Below are 14,710 nucleotides of genomic sequence, written 5' to 3'. Positions count from 1 at the left end.
TTGGTGGGCAGTTTGGGAAGAAAGAAATTGCAGAACTTTCAGGAACGAGTCCAACTCGACAGACTCCTTAGTTCGTAGACTTAAAAAAAGTGATCATTGAATAGGCTGCTAATTCTGATTCTCTTAAGGGTTGTAATCTCCTTTTCTTAGGCGCTTAGGCGGCCCGCTTCCTCAGCGGCTCCTAGCCCCAATAAAATTATCGTCATCTTTCAAAAAAAAAAACATCTCCATTAAGGCCCCTACTCCAAATGTTGTTTGGGTCCTCTCCTTTCTTGGGTGGAAATGAATAGAATGAGTGCTCGAGAGGTGATCTTTTTCCATCACGTGTAGGGGGTATTCTTAGAAATGAGAATGGTGGTTCTATCTTGTCGTTCTCAAGCCCCATCAACCCAGGCAGCCGAGATGTTGCGGATGTATCAGCATCAAAGGAAGCCCTCTGGAACCTTGCATCTCGAAATATCAGCCCTACGGTGATTGGAAGTCAGGTACCTTTTTTGCATTGCAGATCCCACCAAGCATGTCAAGATTGAGATTCCGAATCACAACGGTAATCTAGATCCTAAGATTTTCAATGACTAGCTAAAGTAAATAGAACATTATTTCCACTTATACGAAATGGAAGAAGCCGTCAACTGCATTTTGTTACCCTGAAACTTAAGAGCACACCACAAGATTGGTGGTATACTATCTAAGAAGACTTGAAACACTACAACTTTCCTCTCTTGGACAAATGAGAGGAAATGAAGGGGAAATTGAAGCAAGGGTTTTTGCCGCTGGATTATGAGACGACTTCCATCGAGGAACTCTTCACATTGCGGCGAGATAATGTGATTGTGAAGGAATAGCACAACATTATCATAAATTGGTGATGCATTGCTGCCTGAGAAAGACGGGAAAGTAACAAGTGGAGTTATTACAACAGACTATAGTCAACATTCAAATAATAGTGAGTAGTGACCACTTGGCTCAACAGTATGAACGTAACGAACCAAATGGCCCAAAAAGTGTAGGAATAGATGTTGGCAGTAAGATGCAATAGCCCCCAAGCTGATGGGGATATAAAGCCACCCACCATACTCCCAACAGCTTTATAGTGCGTCCACAACCAATCGTATGCCGCTGTAATTTTCATCAGGACTACAAAATTTGCCAGAATTCCGCTTCTAACACTCCTAACATAATCAATGGGTGAATCCACTTTACCAAAAACATTGACACATACACAAGTCTATTGCACCAACTCAGGGAAGATCTTCCAACACTTGTCTCAAGCGTGGTTGTCATGAAAATAATGCGACAGAGTGCCCCTCTCGCAATCTCCAATTATGCAACGGACAATAGGATGAATGGTACGGAGAAATTCGTTGAAGACTGGGACAAAGGTGAACACGGAAGTGATTCAGAAAGTGACATTTAGGGACTTGAGGGGGTATAGAAGGCTCAAGGAAAATAAATTATTGTCGATGATCAAGAGGATTCTGATGGCACGAAAAGAGAATGCCTGAGAAGACTGTTTGAGAACCAACATCTTTCATAAACGAGTATTGTGTGGTGGAAAGGTTGTTTAGGTTATTATAAATGGAAGCAGCAGTATGAACATAGCTTCGTAAACAATGGTGGACAAGTTGAAGTTGAAGGATCAGAAGCATCCCAAGCCCTACAAGATTGCATGGGTGAATGATATGTTTCATTTCCCATAACCAATCAGTGCTTAATGAACTTCTCCATGTGTCATCAATCATGAAGAATCACTTTGGTCCAAGTCTATGATAAATCATTGCTGAAAGTCGCACATATATTGTTGGGGCGCTCATGGATACACAACAGAGATGTGACTCATAAGGTTGAAAGCCTGTCATTCTCAACCCTAAGAGAGAACAAGCCTGAAGAGACCGCTGGCTTCCATAGTGTTGGGTATGGCCTGATTCATGGAGGAACGTCAAGAAGAGAGAATCGTGTATGCCAGATCCAAGATTGATATGGATACCAGACTGATCTAACTGGTGAAGGCTCTGTCCAACCACCTGGGATACAAGACATTCTGTCCTGATTTTAGGATTTGGTTCCCAACAAACTGCCAGTCAGCTTCCGCCCATGCGTAGCATTCAGCACGCAATTAAGCTGGTGTGTGGAGCGCAGCCAGATCCAAGATTGATATGGATACCAGACTGATCTAACTGGTGAAGGCTCTGTCCAACCACCTGGGATACAAGACATTCTGTCCTGATTTCATGATTTGGTCCATATGATTGAGCTAGTGTGTGGAGCATAGTTACCTAATCACTAATCTCTCATCATCATCATCATCATCATCATCATTATGAAAGATAACGGGAATTACCTAATCTCTCAACATGCCTAAGGAATCCAACAAAGCATGTAGAGCTCTGATGACCGGGGAGCAATTGCTGGCCAAGGGTTTCACTTGTGAAAGCCTCGGCCCATGTGCCGTGACAGCATTGCTGACGCCAAAGGAGGATGGTAGTTGGTGGGCAGTTGCATCATCAACATGATAATAGTAAAGTACCATTTTTCAATTCCACATCTAGACGGCATGCTGAAAAAGACGACAAATGCTATAATCTTTTCAAAGATCAATTTGCAAAGTGGGAATCGCCTGTGTGACAAATATCACGAGAGTTTGAAGATCTCACAATAATTTCACGAGCAATACATTTAACGAAATTATTCCAAGATTTTCAAAATATTGGCAAATTTTGAAATATCGCATTTTTTTATCGAGATAACTTGGCAATATTAACTCAAAAATAATTATAAAAAAAGGGATTTGTTGTGTAGATATACATCTATATTTAAAATTAATATAATAATTTAATTTTTTAAAATTTTAACTATATTTATTTCTGGGGAGATTTTCTTGATAATATCGTGAGTAAATCCTTTAAAATTTTTGAAAATCTCACAAGAAATTTTCTTACCGATAACGAGATTCGTCACTATAGGTATTACTATATAAGAATTCATATTGAGGACGAATGGAAGACCACTTTTAAAACGAATGATGGATTGTACAAGTGGCTAGTCATGCCTTTCGGCCTGACAAATGCACCTAGCACGTTCATGCAGGTGATGGCATAGGATTTTTTTTTTTTTGAGAAGGAACGAAAATATTATAAATGACAAAAGATACAAGAAGGGAAGGCCCGTTGAGATAGCAGACCAACGCTCCTATGAAAAAGGAAATAAAAACGGATCGCTGCAGCCAGGTTGCGGAGCATGGGAGGCCCATTCCACTATTAGGAAGTGAACCTTCGTAATTATAAACCCGACTACATGTGATTCCCCTACAAAGCATCTCCCATTGCGCTCTTCCCAAATCGCCCACCAAACTATCGCTAAAGCCATTCTCCATATCTGATTTTTCTATTTGCGAAATCTACCCCATGCCATGCTTTAATCATAGTATCGGAAGAGGGAGGGAGAACCCAAGAAATGTTGAACCAAGAAAAGACCGCTGACCATAACTGAAGAGTAAGAGGGCAGTGAATGAAGAGGTGATTCACCGATTCTACTTCCGCCATGCAGCAAAGACAGATATTAGGAATACACATCCGCTTTTCCTTAGGTTATCTACTGTCAGGACCTTCCTGTTGCTGACTAGCCATGTGAAGACCACAATCTTTGGCGGGAGCTTGTATTTCCACATGTAATCTGCCGAGGGGGCTGCCGAGCCACGGGAACTGCTGAGGATGCGGTTGTAAAGGGATTTGACAGAGAAAACTCCTTTTTTATCCGGATGCCATCGGATACTATCTTGGGCGCTGAGATCTGGATTGCTGTTGTTGAGGAGAGCTAACTGGGCCGCTAGCTCTGAGATTTCATTGTCTATCAGGTTTCTACGACATTGGTTATCCCACACTAATTTGGAGCCAACAATGGAGAAATTGTCTACTACTGAAGAGGCCTGATTAGAAACCAGATGATGGACGAGAGGGAACGCCACCTGAAGGGGGGAATCACCTATCCAAATGTTGCTCCAAAAAGAGATTGTTCCTGTTGCAGACGGAAAAGTGAATCCCGTTAATAACTTCCTGTTTCATTTCTAACGCCCCATTCCATAAGGCCGATGCTCTATATGCTGCTGAATCTTTGGTCCACGACCCTCCTAATGATCGCCCATATTTGCATTTGAGCAAAGTCTTCCACAAAGCCCCTGGATCGGACCCGAGCCTCCATGTCCATTTTCCGAGCAGAGCCCGGTTCATCCATTTCAACTTTCTGACGCCTGCTCCCCCGTCTGATGTGTGAAGGCACACCGTATTCCAGTCGACCAAATGGAAATTCTTCTTGTCCCCTTTTCCGAACCAAAGAAAATCTCGTCTTAGATTTTCTAGCTTGACCAAGACTGATTTAGGACATTTGAAAAGAGACATGTAGTATAATGGCAGGCTGGAGAGAACTGCTTTGATAATTGTTAGACGACCCCCTATTAATATGTACTTGCATTTCCAAGAGGCAAGATGCTTCTCGAATCTGTTGATGACTCTGTCCCACATCGATTTGTGGGGGGGGGGGGTATGAACGTCGTAGGGAGGGAACCAATGGAGCAGTTGAACAGCTAAGCATACCCTGACACTTCCGATTCTTCCATATTAACACCGAAGACAATCGATTTAGACAAATTAACTGTTAGCCTTGAGACCACTGCGAAGCAACGAATAACGGTGCGAAGATTGCTCGCCTTATCAATGTTGGCTTCACAGAATAGCAGGGTGTCGTCTGCATACTGAATGTGGGAAATGGGAGATATTTTTTATTTGGACGCCTCCAATAATTCCAGCCTCTACTCCTCTATGTAGCATCTTGGACAACGCTTTGCCGACGATGAGGAATAAAAAAGGAGAGAGAGAATCTCCCTAGCGGAGACCACTAGAACTAGCAAAAAAGCCTTTGGGGGATCCGTTGAGGAGGATAGAAAAGAAGGCTGTCCCCACGCACTCCTTAATCCAGCCGCGCCATTCAACTCTGAACCCCATTTTCTGCAGCATGTACTGGAGAAAGTCCCAGTCCACATGATCATAAGCCTTCTCTATATCTAATTTGCAAAGAATACTCTTGGACTTGGCTTTATGAATAGAGTCGAGACACTCAGAAGCCATCAACGCATTGTCGATGATCTGTCTTCCAGAAATGAAGGCGCTTTGGTTCTCGAAGATGATCTTCCCCATAACCCCTCTGAGGCGAGTGGCGAGAATCTTTGCCAAGATCTTGTAAGGCCCTCCTACAAGACTGATCGGCCGAAAGTCTTTCAAGGCCGCTACCCCCTGTTTTTTCGGAATGAGGGCTATGGAAGCTGCTCCCATCTCTTTAGACAAACAGCTCCGACCGTGGAATTCAGCGATAAAAGCTATTAAGTCCCCCTGAAGCACTTCCCAGAACGAGCGGAAGAAGGCTATCGGAAACCCGTCAGGGCTTGGAGTTTTGTCGCCTGATAAGGAGCCGATCGCCTGCCTAACTTCTGTTATCGAGAAATGGGATTCAATGGATGAAGCTTCTTCTACGGTGATTTGAGAAAAAGGAAGGTGATCAAGCTTTGGTCTGGACCACTCCTCATTCATTTTAGTAGAAGGAACTGATCTCGAAAAAATAAACGCCATTATCAATTGGCCTGCTCCAACAAAGATTCATAAGGTTCACAATTTTCACATGCTAGTGATGTTTTACTAAAGGTTCATCTAGAACCTCAATTCTGTAATGGCCCCAATTATTGAATGCACAAAGCAGAACCTTTCAAGTGGACCAAAGTAGCCGAGGCCACCTTCAAGGAAATTAAGAAGAAGATGATCGAAGCTCCAATTTTATGGGTAACAAACTTTCACAAAGTCTTTGAAGTAGTGTGCGATGCTTATCATGTGGACATTGAAGGTGTCCTAAATCAAGAGGGTTCCCTAGTTGCATATTTCAACAAAAAGCTCAATGATGAGCATGAACTATATTTTACTTATGACGTCAAGTTCTACATCGTGGTACAAGCCCTAAAGCATTAAAGGCACTATCTAGTGCATCGGGAATTCATCCTCTTTTCCAATCATGAGGCATTAGAGTACCCAAACACCCAAAAGAAAAGTGCACAACACACCAACTGGAGTTCGTACATCCAGGAGTTTAGCTTTCACCTCGAGCATAGAGTCGGCATAGAAAATAAGGTTGCGGATGCCTTAAAATTACATCTCTTGTCTGCTATATCAGTCTCCTCAACATATGATGATTTTGAGAAAGTATTTTCAACACTCTACAGGCTTAAGTACCGAGTACCCATGATACAGTATGCACAATGGGTATTTGTGTCTTCTTAAAAGCTCCTTGCAGAAGCTCCATTCAAGTGGCCTTGGTGGTCACTTTTGGGATTGAAAAAAAAGATAGCCCTGGTCATTTCTACTAGCCAAGTTTGAAGAAAGATGTTGAAAGCGTTGTTTGGCATTGTAGAGTGTGTCAACTCTTTTGCTTAGCTTGGTTAGTTCGCTCGACTCGACTCGAAGGTGGCCTCTCTTGGAGAAAATGCCGCACTAGCTCGAACTCAACTCAAATTGGCCCGAGCTGCTGACCGAACCAAGCCGAGCTAGCTAGTCAGGCTCGAGGACCGAGCCGAGCCGAGTTCGAGCTGGGGTCAACTAGTGGCCAAGCTAAGTCAAGCTGTGCCAAGCTCGACTCGGTTCAACTCGTGTACAGCTCTAAGCAAAAGTAGTAAGAAAAACATTGGTCTTTATACTTCACTACTAGTATTAGGGCTGAAAGTCGGGCAGCTTGGGTTGGGTTGGTGCTCAACCCTAGCCCAACCCAAGGTTCCTGTACCTCAACCCTAACCCAACCCAACCCAACCTCAGGTTGGAAATTCTCAACCCAAGCCCAACCTAAGCGAGCTCGGTTGGGTTAGTCGGGTTGGTCGGCTGGATACATGATAATATTTTTATTATTACATTAGTCTATTGTATTTCAATACACGTCTTATTTTTTGTATCTATAGTTTTATTAATTATATATGTAGTTATTTATATTAAAGAACTTCATTTTTTTTCTAAACAAACAAGCTAAAATACAGAACAACTATTTCTTTAAAAGTCATGTTGTGTAGCACGCAATCTATTTGGGAGAGAAAAATCCGGCATATCTTATTAGCTTGAGTCATCAGAAATGATGTAGACCAATGAGACCCAACAACACTGGAATTTCCTATGCCTTCAACACAAACGATCCACACTCAATTATAATTTATTAGTAACTTATATATTGATTGGGTTCAAGTTGGGTCGAGCAACCCAATACCTCAACCCGAGCCCGACCCAAGTTTTATCAGGTTGGTGTTTGTATAGCCCAAGCTCAAGATGGGACCCGATACATCCTGCCCAAGCCCAACCCAATGTCGGGTCGGTCAAGGGTCGGTCGGGTTGAACCCGCCCAACTTTCAACCCTAACTAGTATCAGATGGCCCCGGGGAAGACATTGGCATAGATTTCATCCTAGGATTATCTAAGACTCAATGTTGTTATGACTCCATCTACGTCATGGTTGATAGGTTTTCTAAGATCACTCATTTCATCCTTTATAAGAAGACATCAGATGCTCTACACATCGCCAATATTTTAAGGAGGAGATTCGTCTACATGGTGTTCCCAAGACAATTGTGTGTGATCATGAAGTTTATAAGTTGCTTCTAGTAAACCTTATAGCCTAAGATGGAGCTAAATTTAATTTCTCATGCACATATCATCTGCAAATAGATAGACTGACTGAACTTGTTAACCGCAAAGCTACGAATCTTCTTCGATGTTTGGTTGGTGATCCTATTAGTTCATGGGACCTCACGCCATCACAAGCCGAGTTTGCTTAGAAGAATTTTGTGAACCACACTACAGGACTATCCTTTCAAAATTGCGAATGGTATTAGACCTCGACAACCTATCAATCTAGTCCCACTTCCTATTACATCTAGATCGAGCCAGAGCGTCAACGCTTTTACATAACATGTAAAGGAGATGCATGATGAAATCAAGTAGAAGATCACCCTTGGTGATGAAAATTACAAAGGACATGAAGATATTCAGCAACGTTTCACAAAATTTCAAGAGGAGGATAGGGTCATGGTGTAGCTTAAACTTAAGAGGTTTCCAGTTGGGTATAAAACCAAGCTCCAGTCCAAAAAGTTGGGTCCTTATTGTGTTCATAAGAAGTTAGAAGATAATGCATACCTAATTGAGCTTCCACCAGAAATAAAGATCAGCCCCATTTTCAATGTGGAAGACTATACAGTTAATCTTGGGCATCATGAAGACGAGCACAAAAGAACAAGCTATCCAGATACCTAAGGTCCACCCAGTTCGAGGATGTCATTGAAAACATGTTGGACAATCAGATAGTTTTCACGCACCAAGGAGAATATCAAAAGCTTCTCATCAAGTGGAGGGTTCAACCAAGGTCCAATAACACGTGAATCTCAGTGAACAAGTTCAAAAGTAGAACGTTTACCAATGTGTCAGCTTCAACAAAGTGAACCACGACAAGTACAGCTTAACCAAACGATCAGACCTCTCATCACCCACCCTTATAGCTCGTCTATGATGGGCGGGAATGATGGTAGGCAACCAGGATCTGGGGAGTGCAATTGGTACTGGTAATAACTGAGGGAATGAATGGCTTAGGAATCGACCAGTTCCGAGCAGACTCGTGGAGCTGTTGCGTCGGATTATCGTAAAATGACGAGGAGCAATCTTAGGAAATGACTTCAAACATGTTCTGGGCAGAAGCAGTGGCTATAGCTGTTTACCTTCTTGGTAGAAGTCCAATGAAAGTGAAGAAAAGGCACTCCGACGCAATTTTTGCATCTCCGTGGAATAGGACGTTTCAACAACCAGACCCTCAAAATGACCCTGAAGTCGCACATCTGGTTGTGAAGATACCGCGTGGTACCAATGTAAATGATCAAGCCATAACTTTACCGATCTCAAGCACATCAACTTGGAGCTCTATGAGGATTACATTGCCATTAACTCGATGGAGCCCAGTTTTTCCAAGGTTTTCTTAAGAAGGAAACCTTGTACTTAAGAAAACCTTGTAAACGCTCATTATAAATAAGGCATAGGACATGAAATAAGACATAGTTGAATGATATTTTTCTTTGAGAAAATTCTCTTGCTTCTTGACAGTAATAGCATTGCGGGAAGTGGTGATCTCTAGTTCAAAAAGGTACATTGAATTTCATTACACTTAGTTAATCATTCCTCATGGTGTAGCCCACTTGATGAATGGATCAACACAAGTTTCTTTTTTTTTTACTTTTTGTGTGGCGGGGTTGGGTAGGTGGGTGGATGGGTGTGGGTGTGGGGCAGGGATAGATATCATACACACACAACATAGGGCCCATTTTCAAAAGTTTGCACCACAATTGTGGTTTAAACATTTTTTTACAGACACACACACACACACACACACACACATATATATATATATAGAGAGAGAGAGAGAGAATTTTAAATTGTTTACAATCATGTAGCCCACTTGAGTATTGCATCAATCTGATTTTTAGGCTCACAGCCAAATAAGTGAGGGCGCATGTGATGCGTGACTTGGACATCATGCACATGCCACTGTGAGAGAAAATTCTGCAAGTGTGAGTTTTTGCACTCTCATTTTTTATCCCAAACCTAAAGGAGGGTTGTGTCGAGTAGAAAGTTAGCTTAAAACTTGTCATATCTTTTCTCTTGAATGCTGACATGATATTTCAAAGAGCATAATGGTGGAAGAGTATTAGTGTAGCTAACCACAATTAGTTGGGATAAGGCTTTAATGATGATGACGATTATGATCAGTGTTTTTATGTGCGACCACATATGCGCACATTGCTAGAGAAGTTGCATATGCGACCGATGCACATATGCAATCGCATATGCCACTTGTGCGAAAATATGCGATTGCATACAACATATGCGATCACATATTGGCCAATGGTCAGAAATCTGACAGTTGGCACTTTATTTTTTATTTTGCCAAAAAAAAAAAAAAAACACCTTTTGCCTATAAAAAGGCTTCCAAAGCTCTTCCATTTGCAATATTCTCACCCCAAACTCTCTTACTCTCTTCTTCTCTCACATTTCTTAATTCCAAATGGTCCTATTTCTTAGTTCTTCCTTATTAAGTGTTAATCGTTAGCTACATTTGAAAAATAAAATAAAATATGCGACCGCATGTGCAATTGTATATATATATGAGAGAAGATTAAAATTAACAAATCATTCATCATCATCCATCTAAGCTTTATCCCAATTAATTGGGGTCGGCTACATGAATCTCGTTCCACCATTTCACTCTTTCAAGGGGTTTGGAATGTCATATTGTTCGGATACATGATCAAAGTTATGGTGTATGTTTGACATCAGCTGCCAATCTGATGCCGCCCTCCTTTATCCAAGCTCGGGACCAGCATTGAGAGAACAAAACTCCAACAAGCGCAATGTGTTGATTACAATCAAGAGCTATCTAATAGTCTATTACATGGTTGATTACAATGAACGAGTTAAAATTAATAAATAATCAATGTGTGTACTGGTAGATCTACATGTGTAATGCAAGTGAAGAGAGGAAGTGGTTTGCATGACATCAGTGATGGTGGAGGATGAAAGTTGCGAAAAGTAGGCTTTTTCTGGAGGTTTGCTATATTACACCCCGATTTTCTATTGTGGGATATGTAGCCAATGGACCTGGGTTCATGTCTGAATGATCAGAACAGTTTATATGATGGACCACATCATGGATGCAGGATACCCACGAAAAATGCTCTCATCTGGTAATGTTTCAACTCATTGATCATTTTAACTCTTTTCCTTCGAATATGGACCATCTCCTCAAGCATTATTTTGTGGGCCAGAAATCGAAAGTCTAGGATCTTCCCATCTGGAAGATTTTCAAGGCAATCATTAACATTATATATATATATATATATATATATATATATATAAACCAGATGAACAATTTGGATCATCAAACATGAATCCAAATCAATGGCTATTTTCTGACTTAAGCCATAACAATCATGGCTAGAAGACATGTTTGAGTCCAACACAAGTCATCCAAATCTATCGGACTTGGTCGGACCCAATCGAGTCGATACCACAAATCTCGAGGGCAGGGCAGACTTAGGCTGAGACTCATGTGAGTCAGGGTGAGTCAGTCTGACTAGAACCCTTCTCATTTTTCAATCTTCTTCCATTTTTCTGCCCATTTTCGCGTCCAAACCCAAGATCCAGGTTATTGAAATCTCTATAGAAGATTTAGGAGCCTCCCACGAATTTATTAATTTAATAAAAATATTTTTACTAAAAAATATAATATTATTTAATTATAAAACAATCAGATACCTATTCGGCATTTCAACACAATGAATTAGTAGTATTGCATTTTTAGGTCACAAACTCCCTAGATCTTATCTTAAAATTAGCCTAGGTATCATTTTTATCTTTTGAATTTTTTTCTACAATTTTTTTTCCATTTTTCCTTATATTTTGGGAAAGGGGGGGCAACTTAGCCCAACTCATCCAGTATGACAAGAATCAAGACCAGACGAGTCCGTCCAAGTCTATGAGTTTGAAAGCAATGTAGTATGTAGCTATGTGCATACATCAAGGTTTGCCAAACGATCATGTAATGGCTGTTATGTTGATGGAAACGATGGTAACCGTTATGCAGTACAGGGCCAAAACGGGCATTATAGAAAAAAAAAAAAAATGGCCCATAACGGCCTCATAACAGGGCCTAAACAGATTTTTTTCAAAAAAAAAAAGAAGGCTGTAATGGTAACAGCAGTGGCCATTACAGCCACTGTTACCGTTATAGAATAGCTTGGTACACATACATACATAAATGAACATGAGATGGGTTCTTAAGCAAAAAATTGCTGCAATTAGTTATTCCAGATGACTGAACTATGCAATATTAAAATGTCAAATATTGGCCCCAATTTCCTTTGTTTAAAATCCCATCTTATGTCCCCTTTTACATAGCATTGTTTAGTCATCTGGAATAACTAATTGCAGTAAATTTTTGCTTAAAAACCCATCTCATATCTGTGTGTGAGTGTGAGTGTGTGTGTTGGGGTGGGGGGGTGGGGGGGTTGGTTGGGGGACATAAGATGGGATTTTAAACTAAGGAAATTGGGGGTCAATATTTGACATTTTAATATTGCATAGTTCAGTCATCTGGAATAACTAATTGCAGCAAATTTTTGCTTAAAAACCCATCTCATGTCTATATGTATGTATACACATACATAAATATGTATATAGACATACGCACACGTGTAGGAGAGAGAGAGAGAGAGAGAGAGAGAGAGAGAGAGGAGGGAGAAGAATACATGATTGCCATGACAAGGAGGATTTTCCGTGGATCCATCCTTGAAGATCTTTGATGCCGCAAACGACCTTCTGGAGCATCAGCAGCAGCAGTTCCATCTTTGCGTGGCGGTGCAGTTACTGGTAGAGTTGGCAATGCGCTAGACCAGAAAGGTATCAAAACCCTCAGAAACTTGTGACGGAGAGGACCTGTAATGGAAAATTTAATTAGCTTCGCACAGTACACCAATCAATTTCCTCACAAGGAAGTAGCTAAGAGGTTTTAAATACTCCAGCACAACCACGGAATTTCAAAATATAGCCTATTCACTTCAAAAAAGAGGTGGGGACACCTTATGTCTTCAAAAATAATAATAATAATAATAATAATAATAATATATCTACTGAATTTTATATAATTTCAATAAGCTTTGTAGCTTGGATAGGTTCCACCTATTATGTGTGGAAAAGCTAGGCTCCAAAGGTCCACCATAAAGCCATTCTAAATTTACATGAACAATGAAGCCTGCACCAATTACTAAAAAAATCTGCCAGAGGGAAGAAATACCCATCCACCCACCCCTTCTTTTTTATTTAAACATAACCATTTGCAACTGAGTTGGCTGGGAATAGGAAAAGCATGTCCAAGCTCAACCCATGAGCTAAGGACCCACGTTCAGCTCAGCCCAGCCAGCAGGCTAAGTAATTGGGCTCAGGACAGATTGTGCACTAGAGCTGGGCATTTCTGACCCGATCCGGTGGATCTGATCCGACCCGATCCGAATCAAACCGAAGGCCTGGATCGGTGCGGATCAAGTAGGATCAGTCAGATCCGACCGTTCATCGGATCGAGTTTGGATAGTGGTCAATCCGAACCGAAATCCAATCCGATCCGATCTGGATCTATTATTTTTTACATATTTTTACCCTAAGTATATATAGTTTTTAACTTTTTAATATAATAAAATGATCAATAAAAATAGATGGACGGCATGGATGAAATAAATATATCATGTTGGGGTCCATAGAGGCATGGCTGGTAGTAGCGGGAGCAGCCAATCCGTCTCCTCAGTCACCTCAAGCGGCGCATAGAGCACCATCTCTGCTTAGAAATCGGATTGCGTTGCCCAATACATTTTTATCGTACTGAGTAAACTATGTTGGGCCCACTATGAATTCATGTTGTTTATCCACACCGTCCATCAGTTTTTTTATCTCAATTTAGTGGTTGAGACCAAAATTGAGTCATATACAAAGCTCAAGTGGGTCATGCCACAGGAAACAGTGGGAATAATGATTTTCACTGTTGAAACCTTCCTAGGGCCCACAGTGACGTTTATTTGTCATCCGACTTGTTCATAATATCAAAAGGACATGGATGAAGGGAAAACACAAATATCATCTTGATCCAAAACTTCTGTTGCCCCAAAGAATTTTTCAATGGTAGATGTTCAATTCACATTGTTTCCTGTGGTGTGGCCCATTTGAGCTTTGTATATAATTGATTGTTGGTACATGAAAACAAAATTAAATTATAAAATGTATGGAAGGAGTGGATAAAATAAATACATCATGGTGGGACCCACATAGTTTACTATGTACAGTTATCGTACTGAGTTACTCGGTACACTGGACACTTCTGACTGTCTGACTAACAGACATGAGGAAGACAGATGGGCAGGTGTACCATGTTGTCCATGCGTGAGCTGGTGCATTGACGTCAGCAAGTTCTGTGGGTCCCATGAGGTATGTGTTATATCCAAGTCGTCCATCCATTTGGCAAGCTCATCTTAAGGCTTGAGCCAAAAAATAAGACAGATCTAAAGATCAAGTGGACCACACTGCAAAAATCAGTGGGGGGTTGAACGTTTACCATTGAAACTCTTTAAGGGGTCATAGAAGTTTCGGATCAATATGAAATTTGTTTTTCCTCTTCATCCATGTAGTTGTGACCTAATTAATGGATTGGATGGAAAATAAACATTATGGTGGGCCCTACAAATTTTTTTAATGGTAAAAATAATATTCTTTTATTTTTAAAAACATAAAAAGTTGGAGGCAAAAGAGCTCGCCATGTGGGAACATTTTCACACGAAATCCTTCCCAACCCGATTCGAATCATAACCAACCCGATCCGACTCGGTCTCCCTGACCGAGTCGGACTTGGATCGGATCAGGCCAGCGCTTGACCAGATTGGATTGAGTCAGGCGACCCAGACTCGGTCCCGGATCGGATCGAGTTCGGGTCAGGCCATGGAAATTTCGGACCGAGTCGAGTTGGACCCAATCCGATCCGACTCGACTCGATGCCCAGCTCTACTAGGCACACTAGGCATATGCTAAGCCCAACGATGTTTAAATCAGTCAAACCA

General features: G+C 41.2%; 1 protein-coding gene across 1 annotated transcript in view; it reads right to left on the bottom strand.

Moving 5' to 3' along the window:
- The window catches only part of LOC131228723 (uncharacterized), a 51,496-nt gene that overhangs the window by 14,956 nt on the left and 21,830 nt on the right, over positions 1 to 14,710 (bottom strand). The window contains exon 8 of the mRNA XM_058224573.1: positions 12,362 to 12,548. Coding sequence (XP_058080556.1) covers positions 12,362 to 12,548 — 187 coding nt within the window. The remainder of the gene's footprint in view (positions 1 to 12,361; positions 12,549 to 14,710) is intronic.

Source organism: Magnolia sinica, chromosome 16 (genome assembly GCF_029962835.1).
Source record: "Magnolia sinica isolate HGM2019 chromosome 16, MsV1, whole genome shotgun sequence".
In the NCBI taxonomy this organism is placed as follows: Eukaryota; Viridiplantae; Streptophyta; class Magnoliopsida; order Magnoliales; family Magnoliaceae; genus Magnolia; species Magnolia sinica.
The sequence above is the reverse complement of the archived record's forward strand: the minus strand, read 5'-3'. Positions and strand labels throughout refer to the sequence as shown.